At 48.7% G+C, this 19,415-nt stretch overlaps 1 protein-coding gene across 2 annotated transcripts; it reads left to right on the forward strand.

Annotated features, from left to right (window-relative positions):
* Window positions 1-119: 119 nt before the first annotated feature.
* ZCCHC17 (zinc finger CCHC-type containing 17) lies at window positions 120-18,559 on the forward strand. 2 transcript variants are annotated; one of them, XM_063356136.1, is made up of 8 exons: window positions 120-333; window positions 478-621; window positions 1,176-1,233; window positions 2,669-2,769; window positions 4,437-4,528; window positions 5,445-5,545; window positions 7,132-7,280; window positions 17,711-18,559. In XM_063356136.1, the coding sequence occupies exons 2-8, from the start codon at window positions 580-582 to the stop codon at window positions 17,888-17,890; spliced, it is 723 nt and encodes a 240-aa protein (XP_063212206.1). In that variant the 5' UTR covers window positions 120-333; window positions 478-579; the 3' UTR covers window positions 17,891-18,559. The 2 variants fall into 2 exon arrangements, with proteins under 2 accessions (XP_063212206.1, XP_063212207.1); XM_063356137.1 differs by lacking the exon at window positions 120-333 and adding an exon at window positions 1,704-1,819 and having other exon boundaries at window positions 539-621.
* Window positions 18,560-19,415: the final 856 nt, after the last annotated feature.

Here is a 19,415-nt window from a genome sequence, read left to right on the forward strand (position 1 = left end):
CCGCGCGGATTGGCTGATGGCGCTTGGAGGGCGGGCTCCACCTAGCACAAGTAACGCTGATTGGCTGGAGGCTGCCACTCGCTATTATTGCCCTCGGCGATTGGCGGAGTGAAGAGGTGCCGCAAGGTGAGGGGGTGTGTGGAGGGAGCAAAATGGCGGCGGCCGGAGGGGGCGAGTGATGGCGGCGGTTGGGGGGTGCCGTGGTGGGCGCTGACGGGCCCCGGCTTCCCCGCGGCCACCGTCTGGTGTCCTCCGGCCTCGCCTACCAGGGTTGGGCCTGTGCCCGGCACCGCGACCTCCGGCCCTAGGCCGGCCCAGCCGCCCCCCGAGCCGGTGAGAGCCGCTGGACCCCGCGGCGTATGGGCAAGGGGCGTCGGGGCGGGCTGTAGCCTAAGTCCAAATTAACTCCTCGCTGTTGGCTGCTAATAAGCCTGGCCGCAGGTGGCTTCCTGCGTTAATGAAATATTTCTTTTTAAGGTATCGCTCTGCACTCGGGTGGCCAACGTGCAGGAGCCCGGGGTGAATTCAGGTGGTGTTGGCTGGACCGTGTCTCGCCTGGAGCCGGCGAGGGCTGCGGGGATGGAGGCGCTGCCCGAGCTCTACGCCATCTTCCAGGGAGAGGTGTGTGGGGCTGCTGCCTGCAGCCGGCCCCTGCAGGCGTGCTGTCTGCGGCGTGCTGCTTTAGCTCTTTATTTTGTTGTTTTAGGCACGGCTTAGTTCAGTGGCAGTTTGGGTAACTCATGGTTCTGTTCCACGTATGTGCACACGTATACTTGTGTATTTGTGTGTTTATGTACATAAGTATATGTATATACACACACATGTAAGAAAGATGCTTATCTGAGTAGTGTAGGAGCGGTTGGCTGAGCGCACGTATCGCACCTGCTCCGGAGTTATCAAGCATGGCAGTGTCTGACCTGCTTTGAAATCTAGAACTGAAGGAAAGCAGACGGTGTAGTCTTTTTGTGCATGTTCTTGCCCCATCCCTGGAGGGGTTCAAGGCCAGGTTGGACGGGGCTTGGAGCAACCTGGGCTGGTGGGAGGTGTCCCTGTCCAGGGTGGCGGGGTGGAACTAGATAATCTTTAAAGTCCTTTCCAGCCCAAAACATTGCATGATTCTAATCCATGTTTTATGAAGGGCTTTTCCTTAGGTGGTGCGTTGATTTTCTTTGCAGGTTGCTACAGTGACGGAATATGGGGCATTTATAAAAATTCCAGGCTGCAGGAAGCAAGGTTTGTTTCTCTTACTTTGTTCAGACGTTGTTTCATGTTGGCATGTTCAAGCCAAGCAGTCATCCTCTGAATTAAAGGCCTGCTAGCTTTTAGAAAAAGCTCGGAGAATGGTGGGTTTTTTTCTAAATTAGGAAGGAATTGAGGTTCTCGGAAAGTATTTAGAATATGATGGTAAGTTTACATGAATGCCAAAAAGACTCAGAGGGCTTTAGGATATTTTAGAGAATCATTTTAAGGCCATAGAAACTTTCTACCGTTAGGTGATTTGTCCAACTTAATTCTTTTATGACCGATACAAATAAAGCTCAAATAAAAAAAATAAATCAGAAACGCTGGCTTAAAGCTCTGTCTACGTTTCTGGGAAACCTCCAGTCAAACTAATTTATTTTACAAAAGAAGCAGCGTAGGGTGGCTGTTCTGCCAGATGCTGGTACGCCACAAATAACCCCTTCTCTGCTCTCCCCTTAAAGTGCCCAGTCACTGGAGTGCCAGTTCTAATAAAAGTTTGTGGGCAGACGCGTGGCTGCTGGAGGGAAGTCGCTTTGAGACACAAAACGAGCCCTGAAATACGAGCTTGAACAGCAAGGTGTGTTTCCATATTTATCCTCCCTTGTGTAACCCTGTAGCCCACGTGTCATTTGTGCAAATTAAAAATACAGTCTTGGGGCTGTGTCACCTTGCAATTACAGGAGATCAGGGCAGCCTTGGTGTTTCATGCTTTCGACTTTGCCAGCAAAGTATTGTGTTGCTGATGCGTGAAATGGACTCTGTTCTCCAGTGCTTGGGGTGGCCTCAGAGGACAGGCAGGAAGGGAGAGGTGTTAGTGCCTGCTATGGTTTTCCTTGTGGGCGTCTGATATTTTGGGTAAAAAGAGAATGCTTTGGGGGCCTGCTTCTCTGAGTTAATTTGGAGCAGATCTTGATGAACTTTTATATGTTTGATTGATGCAACTAGTTGATTCTCAGCTGCATAATGTACTGGAGGAAAGAAGCAGTTAGTTTTGCTTAGGGCAACTGCTGAATGTGTTCCCTGTCTCCCACAGCAGTGGTCTTCAAATGCTTTCGATTCTCCACCCCCAGTGCACGGTCAGTTAAAATCAGTTAACCCTATCAGTTACAAAAATTTTTGAACACGCACCCCTCAATGTGTGTATATTTATTTATAAATTGTAGACATGTACTACTGTCCTAATGTTATGTACATTATAAAACATGTTCCTAAACAGAAATTAAAAAGAGGTGAGCTAAAGATGAAATAAGCACTATTACATTTTCTTTATTTATTAATGGTATGAAAATAATTTCTTCCCGCACCCCAAAGGATAGTCTCGCATCCATCCCACTTTGGAGACTGCTGTCCTATAGGGCAAAACTGAAATTCAGGGAAGATTTGTCTTTATTTTTTTCCCTTTCTTCTCTTCTAACCCCCTGACCAGGCCTTGTCCATAAGACTCACATGTCCGCCTGCCGCGTGGATAAACCCTCAGAGATAGTAGACGTTGGAGACAAAGTATGGGTGAAGCTTATTGGAAAAGAGGTAACATTAATTCTTGTTTTAGTGCTGTGTAGGTAAAATACATTGCAAAACCTCTGAGAGCTTCTGCAGACAGAGGCTGTGTGTTCCTGTCGCATTGTCAGGGTTTGACGGGCTCTGTTTTACGGATGGGTGAATTCTCTGTACCTCCAGACGTGACTTCGGGCACACGGCTCGTCTGACTTGCAACAATGCAGTTCAGAAAAAGGGAATTCGTAAAAACTTTTCGCTTGAAAGCATCAAAACACCTCCCTTTCTTCCCCTGTGCTGCCCTTCGCAGCTGTATCACTGTAACTGTGTGATTTAGTGGCTAAATAAGCAATTTGAGATGCTTCAAAGATAAGAACTGATATAAACACAGCTCACTGTTTTGAGAGACAGGTGCATTCTCAGAAGAAGCCGAGATTTATGTTCGTTTGTTTTGCTTTCTAAAAAGTATCAGTGTCAGTGAATTATGCCCAAGAGAAAATACAGAGGCTTTTTGTTTGTTTTGAAGTGAGAGGACTATACGTTATTTTTCCCCCCCTCTACAAGATACATTGCTTTTTCTCCTGCAGAAAACGTGACGGTAGGGTATATCATCTGTATTTAAAGATTACTTGGAACAAAAACTGAATGCTTGCTTTGGTGAGCCGTGGAAGCAAAGCAAGCTGACTGTATTTTGTTGGGATCAAGGTGGAAGCATTCAGTTCAAAGTTGCATAGGACTTGGCCATAAATGCTTTGCATTTTTTTTGGAAGAAGATAATCGGGTTGGTGTACGAAACAAGGATTCATTCTGTGTGAGATGGGGAAATGGATTGAGAAACTTTGTCTTATTTACGCAGTGTAGAAAAACTATGAAAGACTTTACAGCTTCTTTTTAGACATCTGTGGCGTGCTTTTTAAGATTTTGTGGTGTGGTGTTTTTTTTTTTCTAATGAATTTTTATTAAGCCACTGTTTTCTTTATTTGGAATGCAGTTGTTGGCTTCCTGGCTTCCTTGCTTTAGAGGCAAGGGGCAGAAGAGTGTTGGAAAGGTGGACAGCAGAACAGTTCATTGTTAGATTGCCTGCAAATAACTGCATAGATGTCATAAACAGACAAAACGCCTTCAACAGCAAACCCCTTCAATAGCAACACTGGTGAAAATGCAGAAAGTTGGAAAAAAGGCTTAAAAAACCCCCCAAACATTCAACTTTTGCTTCTAAAGTGATAATGTGGCAATCAAGGACTTAGGGGCTTACTCTTTTGTGAATCCTAATAATAGAGATATTTAAAACATTTTTAGTCTCCTAAGAGAATCTAAATGGGAAAAAGGATATAAAGTTTTATTTTTTTTAGGATGCAAGTTGGCCAAAGTACTGGTCCAGGGAACTGCATTGGTGGATGACTTTGGAGTTACAGCCAGGCTTCCAAACGTGTACTTGGGTTTGGTCATGTTGAAAGCAGAATATTGACCTGAACGTGTCTTATTACTGACATAGCTGCTTAACAGAGGCTATTTTATTAGCTAGAACACTCTCAAATGTAAATTCAGCTATGAAGTAGTAGAAGAAAAGCACGTAGTGTCTTGTAGTGCTGCTCTTCGCTATCTGACAATTTCCTTCCTTCTCTATGGGCCTCCAGGCACAGTGTATTGATGAACATCGTTGTCATTTATTCTTCTCATTCCATACCTTTCTCTTTCAGATGAAAGATGACAAACTGAAGCTTTCCCTCTCCATGAAGGTTGTGAACCAAGGCACAGGAAAAGACCTTGATCCCAACAATGTTTCTCTTGAGTAGGTACATCTACTGAACAGAACAGATCAGACAGGTCGCTACTGCCTGCCTTGCGTTCCTGGCTTTCCTGCCATACGTATTCCCTAGGTCCCCCCCCCCTTTGGAGGATGAGGGGGGCTCAGAGCCCCCTGCTGATGCACTGGCTGGCTTGAGGGTCGATTAAAGGCTCTCCCTTGGTTACGCTGCCGAGAGGCAGGCAGGAGCTGGTGGAGGGCTGCAGGGAGTTGCAGCCCTTCACACCGCAGCAGGACTTTCATTCCTGCACTCTGGCCGTGTGCTTGTGCTGGAAGGACTGTTCATTCCAGCTGGGATTTGTCTTACCTACACGTACTACAAAATCAAATCTTAACTGTTTGGATGTTGCAGAGCTTCTTCTTTGCCTATCTCTTTTTTTTTTTTTTTTTTTTTGGTTATCGCTTGCAGGTCAAATAAAATTGCTTTATTTTCATACTGGGCAAGTGTATATATGTGTGTGTAATCACGTACAAAATACAGATATTAGTATAAAGGGTGTAAGTGATTCTGTGAAGTGCAGCTCCCTGCATTCATCTGCTCTGTGTAGGGAATGCTCACGTTAATCTCAAAAGTAGAAATGGCAGGTAATACGCTGTTAATGATGTGGTTTATTCTAAGGAGCAGTTCGTCAGCTCCGTTCTTTGGTTTAGCTAATGTCCTGGTTTGAGGTAAAACAGAACCAATTTTCTGATTTGTAATTTTACTTTTTAGCTGGGCCTCTTCTAACTGACCAAAGGCTGAAATTAACAGCATATTGTTCAGAAACTGTTCACTCTCAGAGTGATAAGTGGTATTTTTAGAGCAACATTTGCGAAAACTTGTGTTTAGGTTCTGTCCGTATAAATATACAGGGTTAAAGATGCAAGTGGATTAAAAATGGGACTGTCCTTGTCTTTCTAGTCAGGATGAGAGGAAAAAACGCATGTTCAGAGACTACACGAGTCAGAAGATCACGCTTGAAGCTGTCTTGAACACTGTGTGCAAGAAATGTGGTTGCAAAGGTACGTTCATGCAGCGTTGTCTTGTTCTGTTGATGTAACCTTGTTCTAACCAGGTAGTGACCTGAAGGTAGGATTGTATGGACATCTGTCTCGTGGCTGCGTATAAGGACTGAATTTTGCTTCCACGTGTCTGTTTTAGAGGAGAGCTACATTTTCTGTCGCTTGTTATGAAATGGAAGCACTTAACTGATCTCCTTTTATAAAGGTTTGTTTCTTAAAATCGCATCCCTTTGAGCTTCCTGTAAAGATCCTTCCTCCTGAGTACGGGTCCAGTACAGCTTCCCTTCTTGCAGTATTTGTGTTAATGTGTCTTATAGCAGAGGTCCTGTTCCAGTTTTGCATTTTAGGAAACAAAAAGACTTGAGATGCCCAGAACATATCAAATAAATCCACAGTTGTGGCTTGGTGTTCTCACTAGTGATGAATGAGAGCAAAGAGAATATCTGTGACCCGTACGCTCAGCATCAGGAAAGTGGCGTCAAGGAAGCAGCTCTTTCTGTGCTATTTCAAGGCTTGTTTCCTCTCCTTGGGCACACCACGTAGCACAACCTGCAAAAATAATGAATATATCCATCATAAACAACAAAACGTTCAGCTCCTGTGGGAAGGTGCGTGTTCAGCTTGACCTTGCAGAAAGTGTGCTTATAATAGTAAACACGGTAGAAATAAATCTATGCCTCCACCGGATCCTTTCATTCTGAAGAACCATCAGTGGAAATTACATTACTGATCAGCTGTTGGGAGCACAGTGTTAGCTTGTGAGCAGTGTCTTAGAGCTGAAAACAAGCGTGTGGGGGTTTTTTTTTGGGTGGGGTGTGGTGAAATGTTTGTGTTTTGCCTAGTTCAGCAGTAGGAAGCTGGCTTAGGTGGTGTCTTTTCAGTAGCTCTACGCAAGTTGCTGAGGCAGTGTTTTGTACATGGACTTCTTGCTGCATCCTACTTGTCTTATGTTATTTAGCTGTACAGTAAGCAGTTAAGCTGGAGTTAATGCTGTTCTGGAGAAGGTTAATCATGAATATGGTTCTCTGTAGTGGTAGATAACTATCTTTAAAATACAACCCCCAAAGGTTTAAGCTGGATTCTGTGTATTTCCAGTCTGATTTTTAATGATGATGTCTACTCCTCATGGGCAGGCAGATGCTATCTCTCTGCAGTTTCCACTACCACTGTTAGTAGGTCAGCTTTGATGTCTCCAGAGCAGAAAGGGTAGAACCGGAGTGAACTGATTTCCTCTATATTTGTGGTTTTGATCTCATTTACCAGGTGCCTATCACACCAATTTACTCCTTTTCCCATACACTTTTCCGTGCTTTTTAAGCCCTTGTGCAGACACGTTTCTACCAATTGCCCTGTTCAGACAAGAGTGTCTTAGTTTTTGCCTGACTAATCTTTCCAGAATGCCCTGGGTTGCATTTGCTCACCTGGCCTGTTTAATCAGGCCGTGTTAAACTAGCTGAAATGCTAGGACAAAAATGTACAGTGTAGATTCTCTTATTGTAACTAATAATAAAAAGATCATTGAGGCACTTCATGTGTCTGAAATGCAGTTGTTTAAAAAGATTGCTCCTTGAAACACTATTTTACAGGTCATTTTGCCAAGGAGTGTTTCGTGCAGCCTGGAGGTACCAAATATAGCCTCATTCCAGAAGAGGAGGAAGAGGAGGTGGCAGCAGCAGGACGTGAAAGAGATAAAAAGACCAGCCTGGCTGACGAGTCTTCAAAAAAAAGGAAAAAGGTACGAGGTGCCCTACTGCTAGCCTGGAAAAGTGAGCCAGATAATTTGTTCTGTGTCGTTACACCTGTAATTTACTACAGCAATGTGGTTATGAGTAGCCGGTTCTGGGCTGAGAAAGTGGCTCAAGTTTGTGCAGGCTTTGTAGAAAAACCAGGAATCTCCTCTGCAGACTTTTTAGTAATTCTTACACTTTCTCCCTGTATTCTTCTTAAAGTGTCTTTAAGATGCGCGGTCTCAAAAGATATTCCTTACAGTGAGAAATTGTGGTTGGTTTGTTGTTTTTTGGTTTGTTTTTTTTTTTTTTTTCCCTGGGCTTTGTGAGGCTCTACAGAAATTGCTGCAGTTTCCTGAATTTCTGTGGTTCTTGCCAATAACCCTGTTTCCCTGCCCTTCCCGCTGTTCTTGCCCTAACAACTTTCTTTCATCGAAACTAAATGCCCTGCTGCCTTGCTACAGGGGGTATCCTGACCCAGCCAGTGCAACGTGAACTAGGCTTATCTGCACATGGCAGGGGAAAATCGCTGGTTGTATTTGCACAGGGACCATACTCTGTTTCCAGGCCCTAAAACAATTTTTGTCTATGTGAAAACGTCAAGAGATAAGAGACCTCTTCTGTCCAGTGGTTGAACTCTGGCTTCAGTCCACGCTGCTATAAAATGTGGGGGAGACACGAATCCAAAATGGGTGCGTTTGGTGGTCAGTCTGTTTATACAGCAATGAGTATTCCAATTCTAGACTTCAGTAAATAAACTGTTTCGTCACCCCCTTTACAACTGGAGTCCAACTTTGATTACACTTTCAAAGCCCCTTTTTTCTTTTTTTTTTTTTTCTTTCTTTTTCTTTCTCTTTCCAGCTCTGTGGCCTGTCTGTATCCGTGGAGAGGGGCAATGGGCCGGAGAGGTGGTGCGTTTCCTTTTTACAGGAGAGGGACAAGGACGGTGTTAGCAATTGCATAGTGAGAACCAGCTTCTGAGGGCTTAGTTCTCCCAGGCTCAGTGGGGAGTTGCAGCAGTATTAGCGCTATAGGAGAGACTGCGGGTGGTGGTGACAGGGAATGGAGGAGTCTGGTTTCATTGCAGTACTTGGAGCAGTCCAGAGCGACACTGGTAGCTGAAGTCTGGCTTCCAGTCACATTTTTTCACTGTTTGTCTGGTTTATGGCACTTCGATACGCTCTTATTTGAGTAAGAGAGGAGTAGCTGGGGCTGTTTGGGGGATTGTAGGTGGCGACTGCACTACAGTGGAAGAGCCAGGTGTGTTGTGACTTTCCTTGTGTCGCTCTCTGCCCTGCGGCATAACTGCTTCTGCCCTACAGTCAGTACAAAACGAAGTTGGTGTTAATTTGGTGTCTAATCTGCAGTTCTCGCTTGCCCAGTGGTGCTCTGGATAGCTGATCCAGTAGCGGGAACAGGATCTCTCTTGGCTGTAGATCCTGTTGCCTGGTCCAGTCCTGAGATGTGCTGTGCTTTGCTTCCCCGCTAAGTAGGCTCTCACTCAAGAGTATCTTGGACTTGTCTGCCAAGTGTTGTTACGCTGCAATAGAAAATACACATACTCTTCTTTCTATTCTGATCTCGGAAGCACGCGATTGAACCAAGCCGTCTCTCAGATCCCGGGCTAGCTGCGACTCTGACCTTTCCGGGCTTCAGGCGTTGGGCTTCTCTCTTGCCGCAGAGCAGTGTGAGGGGCCGTCGGTAACACCCCAGCAGGGCTGGCTTCTCCTGCCTTGGGTTCTGTTCCCTCTAGCAGTGAGGATGGTTTGTCTGGTAAAGGCTTGTGTAACTGTTATTTAAATGCTGTGGGGAAAAATTAACACTAAGAGGTGTGCAATTAGCTCGTTATCATATCGGTGCCCATCCACGGGGCGGGGAATCCCTATGGAGTCTTGCCCTGCTGAGACTACAGGATATGTGGGTCACTGTCCTGAATTTGTCACTAATTTTTTTGGGTCTGTGGATTAACAGCCTTCCTTTAAATCTTGCTTGTTCCTTTGATCTTCCTCCCTCCTCAAGGAGGAGATCAAAAGTTTTCAGATGTTTTTCAGTGCTGGAAAATGAAACTTTGAGCTTTTTGGAGGCAGGATGTGGGATCCTCGAAATGAATAGCTCCCTTGTTGTCTCCAAGTGCCTGCTGTGATCTTGTCTGGGAGCCACCATGTGCTTCCCCGCTTGCCTGGAGCCCCAGCGGGATTTACACAAAGTAGAAATAGCTCAATCCACCTAGTAACGATTGCCGTGCTGACCCCATCCCATCTGATGTTTGTAACAGAAATGTAGAGCTTATATTTTTAAGGATGTAGGGAACTGCTATCTACCAAGCATCTGTTTAGTGTCATAGCAATGGTATTAACATTTTTCGTTGTTCTTGATCAACATCTTCTGTTTCTTTGATCCGATGCTTCCTTGCAGTCTCCACGTGCTCTTCGCTCCCCCCAGAGACTCCTCTCCCTACAGAAATATGCCAGGGTCCTCACTCCCTTTTTTTCTCAGCTTTCCTTCCCAGTGGTTTCCTCGCTTTCTTCCTGCCTGAGCCCCACAGCATTTACAGGATTAAGAGGAAGCTGGAGGCTTCGAGTCTCTGCACTAGCCCAGGCTTCTGGTGTGACCGAGGGCACAAGTCTTTCTAGTGAGAGATCCCCCTGTTAGTGCTCTGCACACGAGAGCACTGTCCTGCCTCCCGTCATCCCTGAGAAAATCAGTGACTTGAGGGAGAAGCGGGGATGCTGCTGTCGCGGCACTGTGCGGGAGTACCGGGGATCATCTGAGGAGTCGCTGGCAGCTGCGCAGGCACGGGGCTGTGTCCCTTTTGCTTTTACTCCTGGGTCGCAGGGTGAAGCAGCTCCTATGGGAACGCGGCAGTGTGCCTGTTCTGAGCCTGTGTGGGAGGGAGGCGTGCTGAGAAGAAACGGACCTTTGGAATTTTCTCTCCTGTCTGTCTTTCAGGAAGAGATCTGCTGTTTTGACACTAGGAGTAACCCCTGTAATTTGAATTCCACAAAAGCATCCCATGTTCTGCTCAGACACTTCCTTATCCCTGGGGTAGTTTTGTGACGGTCATTGGAATCGCGTAGTAAATGTGATGGCTCTTTTGGCAGACTTTGCTGCTCTTTCTCCTACTGTGTAGAAGATTTTCATGCTTGCAGATGTTGTCTCTTCATGTCAAAACCACACCTTCTTAATTGTTGTTTGTTCAGTGACCTGTAGTTCATCAAGCCTTAATCCATCCTCACTTGTACCTGGTACTTGTTTTACAAGTTCTTAAATGGCATTAGCTTAGGGCACAGCTCTTCACGCACTGTGCTGTTCTCTTGCTGTTCTTGTCTGTGCTTTTCTGAACTTCGCTATATGTATTTAATGACCATAGACCAGATTCCTCTCATCAGATTAATTCCAACTGGTCCTGAAACAAGGGATGCAATAATACTTTCAGATTTACGTAATGAATCTTGTTTGGATTTAAATTAGATGGTGGAATTTTAACTTTTTTTTTTCTTTTTAAGAATTAAAAACCCCTAGAAGGAATACTAGCACCTCTCTGGAGATGCAGAAAGACACATGTCTGGAAATCCGTTCTAATTTTTCACAAGGACAGACATAAAGTCTCCAAATGAGACCATAACACCAGAAAAGGGTCTGGTGAAAAATATTTAAACTTCTTGGAGAGTTCTGGGCACTCCCCTCTTATCTAAAAAATCAAATACCTTTAGAAGGAATGAACTGTTGTAACATTCTTAAAGCGTAGCCCCGAGCAGCTTTGCTTACAAAGGACAGGAGGGAGCCTGGTGTGCTAATGTGGTCCCCTCTTAGTGTCGGCTTTTTAAAAATAAAGTAGGAGAAACCAGCACTATCAGGATCTAGCCCAGCCTGTTGCTCTTCCGCATGCCAGCTCCCAACACGGGTTTTGTAGATGAGAGATTTTGAAGCAAGTTTGTTCTGTTTTCGTTACGTAAATTGGCCAGGGTGTGCAAGGAACCGTAATGTGCAGGTCTTCATCCTTGTTGGCCCTCTGTATCTTTACGCTGAGAGTCTGCTTGGGCAAAATCCGCTCAAAATGTTTACTCAAATGCGGTGTTTGCAGTTTTGGGGGAGTGCCTGGGTGTGCCTGAGAGCTGAGCTGAGCTTCATCCATCAGCAGCCATTGGTTCCGGAGACCAGTTTGAAGCTCTGGGTGCGGCAGGGCTTTGCTGATGTTGCTGGAGGCAGAAATCTGGCCTTTGCCTTGGCGCTGCCCTCGCCCATACCTGAGCTAGAGAAACGCTCCTGCTTGCGCAATGGTGAGGCTACTGGTGAGCAGCAGAGTGCTTGTCTCCCAGTACCAAGATGCTGGAATTTAAGGAAATCTGCCGTCCAATAGAAGGATGCTGCTTGTGCAGAATGATTTCACAGCAGCACTCCCTCCTGCTACAGAAAATGTTAAACTCTTTTGTCGCTGGCTTGCGCCCTGCAGCATTTGCAGTCTGGTGTGTGCTTATGCTGTGGTGGTGCTTGCAGTATTGCACTGAAAGTACTTTTTGTCTGTTGGTGTGAGCAGTTTGGCTGTTAGACGTCCCCAAAAAGGAGAGCGTGAGGTTTGGTTGTGTGGGGTTTTTTTGTTTTGGTTTGTGTGTTGTTTTTTTGTTTTGTTTTGTTTTTTTTTTTTCCAGCCATCACAATGTCCACGTGTGTATTTTTATTTCCCCTGTAATCCTGAAGGGACTGGTGTGACATCCTGTCCTGTCTTCAGCCTTCACGTGCTGAGAAAGTTTCCCAAGCTCCGGAATGAAACTCTGTTAGTTGTTAAGGTCTTGTCAAACTTTCTCACCATGTGCACAGGCTGGAAAAGCTTGAGAAAGTTCTCCTTGCTGCATCCCTTTCTCTAGAAGATTTAACTCTTCACCATCCTCTTCTAAAGACAGTTATGATTTGTTTCTGCCCTTGGTCTGCGGGTAGGGGGACCTTCAGCCTGGTATTATCTCGCAGCAAATTGTAAACACTCAAATTTTGGGTGACATCAATGATCATAGGGCTGTTGTGAAGCTACAGAAAACTGATACCTGTCCAGGGTCTGCTAGGTGTGGAGTGAACTCAATCGTCTGCTCTCTTCCCTGGAGTCCCGGAGGACTCTGCTTGATGTTTCGCTCCAAGCCACGTGTTTTCTTTGCTCTTCCACCTCCCTAGAAGAGTTGTTCTGTTTCACATTAAATAAGCTGCTAGCTCCCTTCCTTTGTTGGTCCCTAATTGATAGCCTGTATCTGGTGCTACAACACACAATCAATGCTAAATTGATGTCTTTAGCTGGGCCTTTTGTGTCCCCACTCTTACGGGAGAATATGTTGGTTTAAAATGAAATGTAGACGGGCTCGGCCTGTCTTCCCGTAAGCCAGTGTATTAATCTTCACGGGGAAACTGCTCTTGTCTGGAAGTGGCTGAAGCTAATGGAAGAAATGTCTCGTGGGGAGGAGCCTTCTCAGTGCTCTCCGCCTTGGGGCACTACTTCTTCCCCAGGCAATTTTAAGACAATTTATCCTTCAGGGGAAGATTGTGGGTGGCACTGGAGGGCTACCAGTAACCCCGTGCCCTCGCTGTTAATGCATACCTAGATACAGGGCTGGGCTCTAACATGCTGGCCTGCCTTGGTGAGCTACCTGAGCACCTCCAAGCCTGCAGCAGATGATGCAGAATTGGGATGTAAAAGTCAGTTACTGCAAGGGATTTTTTTTTTTTAACCCCTCTTTGCCTCATTTTTCATGCTGTGCTTAGCAGCTCCTTCTGGCTTCTGTTTCAAACAGATGAGTGCTGGTTTCAAAGCTTGGAGTCGTCTGGGTGAATATGCACATGCTGCAGTGTCTCAGGCTTCCTTCTGTGAAGCGAGTTTTCTTTCCGTGGATGCTTTCCAATCCCTTTCCAGCCAGGCTTGTTCTTTTCCCCTGGGGAGGGGTGGGTGCGTAACAGGCCTAAGGCAGCACCTGTGGGTGCCCAAGGGAAGAGTGAGGATCTCATGTCGGACCCATGAAACCGGTGTCAGCCCAGTGCCGCGCTTGGTTGCGTTGGAGCAGGTGGAAATACTTGCCCACACCAATCATTCTGGTTTTGTACAGGTATCTGTGGCTGATTGCCGCTGTTCCCTTCATCTAATTGTGCATTTTCTATCCCTTGGCTTAGCCTCTAGATGTCTGCAGCAACTGGCCAAGGAGGGTGTCCTCCCTCGGGACTTGTCCTGCCTGTCCTGTGACTGACATAACTGTGCCCTTGGGCTTGCTGCTGCTTTCTGCTTCCTCCTGAAATGAGTGCATGGCACCAACAGCCCTGCCAAGGCGGGGGTGACTTACAGCAAACCTTTCCCAGTAAAACTCTCTGCAAGCCCAAGAGTGGCCTTGAGGTCATTTAGAACACTCTTGGCAAAGAAAATAAGTGGAGTTGTTGGCTTGGGGGCTCCAGCCTTCTCCCATTACACTCCCTTCCATAGCGGAATGTAAAACACGTTTATGTGTTATGTTTGGGGCTGTCATTTGACCACTGTCTGTCTCCCATTGTGCTGCTCCCCAAAGCCTGTGCACAGCCACGCTCTGAACAAGGCGTCATTCAGCCTCTTTAAATTGGGGGAGGGGGAGCCTGGGACACATGGCTTTTTGTCTGGCTGACCAAGAGCCCTTCTCCTGGGCTAGTGATGCCAGGAACTGAATGCCCTGGGCTTCTCCCACCCATTGGCGCAGGCTCAGCAGACTCATTACCGCTGCTAACGGAGAGCTCAGCCCTCCAGAGGTGGCGGTCAGCATAGAATTGCCTGGGTTGGAAGGGACCTTTCAGATCATTGAGTCCAACCATCAGCACAACACTGACAAAACCCATCACTAAACCACGTCCCTCAGCACTACGTCTGCCCGGCTTTTAAATACCTCCAGGGATGGCGATTCTACCACTGCCCTGGGCAGCCTGTTACAGTGCTTGATAATTTTTCCTACTGTCCAATCTAAACCTCCCCAACGCAACTTGAGGCCGTTTCCTCTTGTCCTGTCGCCTGTTACTTGGGAGAAGGGACAGATCCCCACTTCTCTACAACCTCCTTTCAGGCAGTTGTAGGGAACAATAAAGTCTCCCCTGAGCCTCCTTTTCTCTAGGCTAAACGTCCCCACTTCCCTCAGCAGGAGGAGTTAGGAATGCTCCATGAGAAGCGTTTTCCAGGAGGAATTGGAAAGGCCCATCTCGCTGCCTGCTGCACGGGCAACTGCTGGACGCACAATACCTAAAATAAATGAGTTTTCTTTCCTCATTTTGCTGTTTAGTAAACAGCTCCTCTATGCCTTTCTACTATGGCAGTTGAGGTGGTGCCAGTGAATCATAGAATCATAGAACTGTTAGGGTTGGAAGGGACCTTAAAGATCATCTAGTTCCAACCCCCCTGCCATGGGCAGGGACACCTCCCACTAGATCAGGTTGCTCAGAGCCCCATCCAGCTTGGCCTTCCAGGGATGGGGCTTCCACCCCCTCTCTGGGCAACCTGTTCCAGTGTCTCACCACCCTCACGGTGAAGAACTTCTTCCTAACGCCCAGTCTGAATCGACCCATCTCTCGTTTTGATCCATTCCCTCTAGTCCTACCATTACCCGACATCCTAAAAAGTCTCTCCCCAGCTTTCCTGTAGCCCCCCTTAAGATACTGGTAGGCCACTATGAGGTCTCCTCGGAGCCTTCTTTTCTCCAGACTGAACAACCCCAACTCTCTCAGTCTGTCCTCATAGGAGAGGTGCTCCAGCCCTCGGATCATCCTCGTGGCCCTTCTCTGGACACGCTCCAGCACGTCCATATCTCTCTTGTAGTAGGGGCTCCAGAATTGGAGGCAGTGCTCCAGGTGGGGTCTCACGAGAGTGGAGTAGAGGGGGAGAATCACCTCCCTCGCCCTGCTGGCCACGCTTCTCCCGATGCAGACCAGGATACGACTGGCTTTCTGGGCTGCAAGTGCGCGCTGACGGCTCATGTTGAGCCTCTCGTCCACTGGCACCCCTGAGTCCTTTTCTTCAGGGCTGCTCTCAAGCCAGTCACTGCCCAGCCTGTATCGGTGCTTGGGATTGCCCTGACGCAGATGGAGGACCTTGCACTTGGTCTTGTTGAACTTCATGAGGTTGACATGGGCCCACCTCTCCAGCTGATGAACACAGTACCCGGGGTGAGGGTCCAGCCGGGGGAGCCCAGCGAGCACCTGAGCCCGGCTGCCACGGCCATGGCTCCTGCCCTGCTTCAAGAGCTCGCTTTGACCCCAGCTGCAACGCTGCTGTGCTGTCTCAACCGAAGGGCACGTTTTTACAAACCCAGGATGACACCAGTCTAAAGTACGTGTAGGGGGAAGGGAGCTGGGCTGCGACTGGGAGATGACAAAGCCTCATCCAGTGCAGCTGGCAGCAGTGTGTGTATCCCTGGCACCTGACTGCGTGGTTAAATTATGGAAGAGAATAGGATGCTGGTTTGCAGCAGGATTGGGAAAGATTGTCTCCAGTCTTATGGGTGCACCGGTTCCAGAGCAGCGAGAAGGTGCAGCTTGTTTTAAGCACAAATGTTTAAAAAATGGCTTAGTCAAAGCAGCAAGCTCTGCTCGCTGGGTTGCGTCCCTCACTGGTGGTGTATCGCAGGCAGTCGCGCGGGCTCGCGTTGCCTTGCTGGGGCATCTCTGCTTCTTGCAACCCTCTTTTGCTTCTTTCCTCTTGTTCTCTTTCTGGCCTTGAATGGGATGAAGGTTCACGATAACCGTTTGCGCTGGAAAGTCTCTCTGGTGTTGATGTGGCCATGGGAGAAACTGGTGGATCCTCATTGGAGGCCAGGGTTGCTGGACTTAGATGGAAAACTGGGGCTTTACGTTGAAGCATATGCAAAATATTAAAATTATTTTTAGGGCCTCACTCGCCTGCACGCTGCTTTCCTTTACTTCCCAGGTCCAAGCAGTGTTAGGGAAAATACCACATGTTTTTGCAGGACAATTGTTTTTTGGTTTTGTTGTGGGTTTGTTTTTTTTTTTCTTTTTCCAAAGCATCTTCCTATAAAATATACCTGAAAAAAGAAAAAAAAAAATCTCCCGTCTTGTTCTGAGAGTTGGTCTACGCGATAATTTTGTGGGTATTCAGGCAGTTGTAAAGGTGAGTTGAGCTGGCAGCGGATTTGGGTGTTGGTTTATTCATGCACAGAAGCTGACGACGCTGGCTCATCCCTTCTGAGCCGCTTCCAGGACCGCTCACCCTGGCGCTGGCTGCCCAGTCTGCCTCCAGCACTGGCCGGAGGGTGGTGTTTTACCCAGCCGTGGGCTCGGAGGGCACGGCCGGCTCCCCAGAGCCGCTGTCAGCATTTTTCTCCTCCTGCTCCTTGCTGGAAGAGGGGTGAAGCGACGGGCAGAGCGGGGCTAGGGGCTGGGCTGTGTGTGCCGCCGGCACGGGCGGGTCAGATCCCCTCCCCCAGTACTGCTTCCTAATTAAATATACATCAGTTTCTGTACTGCAGCATTAAAGTCTTTATCTGTTGTGGGATGCTGTGCCCGATGTGATTCCGGTGGAAGGTGTACTGCGGTACTGATCTCAGGGTAATCTCTGCTCGGGAGTTACTGTCAGATGCCTCAAAATGGAGGGTTTCGCTCCCTTTCGGAGTTCCTTAGGAGCTTCATTCCAGCACCAGCTGTTCTTACCCTGCATCTAAACGTCAGGTCTTGACCTCTGCGGAGCTGTTGCTTCAGGGCTTTGCAGAAACCCCAGCCCGGGGGGTTCAGCGCTGCCCCCGCACTCTGCCTGTGCGGGGCGGAGGGTGGGACGCTGCGAGGGCAGGAGGGTGCGCAATCTCTTTGGAGATTGTGCAAGGAGCTGCTGCTTGCAAAAGGGCGCTTTCCTCATCCCCGGCCCGGCTCCTCCCTGGGGACGGCTGTGAGAAACCCTGACTGGCATCGCTTGGGCTTTCCTGCAAGGAGAAGGGTGTGTTGTCCTTAGCGCTCCAGCGCATCAGCGTTCGTTTCCTGGCACTCCGGGGGCTGTTGATGGGGTGGGGAGGCAGGGATGGTGCTCGCATCCAGCTGCCTATTCTAGAAACCCATTTTGTTGGCAAAAAGGCTTCATCCTGCCAATCTCTATTAATAAAGAATAGCCTTAAATAATGGAGTACGCTCTGCCCGTGGAGGGGACGGCAAGGGCTCTCTTCTTGTGATTTGACTAAAACTTTCAGGCCTGGATTTCCATTTTGTCTTTTCCATTCCCTGTGCTCTGATAGCTGCCGTACCCTGCGCGGCGCAGCTGCGGACCGACAGGGGTGGGTAAATCCTGACGTGCCGGGGCAGAAGCTGTGTGCACCTTCCGTGTCGGAGCAGGCTCGCTCCTGTCACAGCTTGTCAGGCGCTCCTTACAGAAAGTGTCTCACTGCCCTGGTTGAGCTCAAGTGACAGTTTTCCCGCGTGCAGGGCTTTTCATTTATTTTCCTTCATTTGCTAGGAGAAGAAGAAGAAAAAGAAGCACAAGAATAAGCAGTCCTCCGAGTCGGACACGGACAGCTCAGACTCAGACAGCGATGGGGCTCAGCCGGCCAGCAAGAGGACCAAGCATTCAGGGAAGCCCAGCAAGTCTCAGAAGAAGAAGAAGAAAAAGAAGCATAAGAAGAAGCCCCGGGACTGAGGGGCGGGCAGGCGGGGGTACCGGCGTCGTGAGTCCCTGCCGCGCACCACGAGGAGCGCACAGCACTGAATCAGCGCGTGCCCCTTGCTCCAGGGACAAGGAGTTTCCTTCTCCCGAGAGTAACGCTCGGCGTGTGGTGTTACAGGTGTTGACTTTGAGACAAGTTGTCCTCTGTTACCTCAGGCGCGGGGTGACGTTTTCTCTCACCAGTAGGCTCTCCTGCCAAAACTGGCTAATTACACCCCTTCGTCGGCACCTCTCCCATCCTGTAGCCTCATGTTTTGCTGGGGAAGCTGCCAGCCCTCGGTGGCCGCCCTGGCCGGCGCGGCCAGCTGCCCCTAGCCTGCATGACATCAGCCCCCGGCCCGTTGCCTGTAAAAGTTGGACCTGCACAGCCGCGCTCTCCCTGCCCGTCCCCGCACCGCGCTCGGGGACAGGGGTGGCTGTTGATGAGCCCCGCGACGGGGCTGTGTCCTCCCAGCCGGTAACGGCGCAGAGCCTTGCCTTTGGTCCGCAGACTCTTCCCCCAGCCTCACTCGTTTTGTCTGCAAACCTTGGGAGTGGAAGAGTAAGAAGCAAATGGGGGAGTGGAGATATTTTAAGTAAACATTAGCTGTGGTGTGTTTGCCGCCTTGGTAAGTGGTGGAAAATAAATCTCTCCGATCTCCAGTTGTACTTTGTACTGGGTCTTTTCTTTTTGTATGCTCCACGCTTCGTCTTGGGCCGTGGAAAGATAAGGCTAGCTGCATGGGAGGGGGTGACCTGCATGAGAGGGTTTTGTAGGGTGGTTTTGGTTTGTTTTTTTTTTTTTTTTTTGAAGTCCTGGTTGTTTTCAGAGGTTCCCCGGGGCGGAAAGGGGGTGTGTGATGAGGTGACCCCTACGAGAAGCCTGGTGCCTTCTGGTAAGGAGCAACTGGAGCATAAATCTTGTAACTGGAGCTGAAGGTCAGGGGGAAGGGATGGCAGACGGCCGGGCTGTGCTGCACCGGCTGCGGGGTTGCTCGGGTCCGCAGTGACCGCAGAGGAAGTCTGCGGGGAGCAGCTCATCACGGCCAGGGCAGATGTGCCGAACGGGGGGAGCTGAGTCACTCCTGGTGCCCCCGGCTCTATAGGGAAGCGAGAGTGGGGCTGGCGACTGCCCGTTGGCGTGGCGGGGGAGGACTCGGTGTTGCTGGAGGCAGCCTGCCCCTTCTCCCTCCCCTGGGCCCTTCCCAGTGCTCCTCCCCCTAGTTCCCCATGGCCGAGTCCCCTCTTTTGGGACGGTTCCCTTCCCAAACCCAGACGTGAAGTGGTTGTGACCTTGATTCCTGGCTCGTCTGCTGCCGGGCGTGCTCCATCAGCTGATGCTTTGGCAGAGAGCGCCCGCCCGTACTGGTGGCGGAACGGTCGCTCTCCCCGGGATGGAGCGTGCCTGCGTGACCCATGGCAGAGCTGCGGCGGGAGCAAACTCACATTCCCCCCCGGAAAAGCACCTTTCGAACTGTAACGAACTCTTTTATTTCCACAGCTCAGAGAACCAGCTGAG

Source organism: Chroicocephalus ridibundus, chromosome 19, assembly GCF_963924245.1.
Source record: "Chroicocephalus ridibundus chromosome 19, bChrRid1.1, whole genome shotgun sequence".
Classification (NCBI taxonomy): Eukaryota; Metazoa; Chordata; class Aves; order Charadriiformes; family Laridae; genus Chroicocephalus; species Chroicocephalus ridibundus.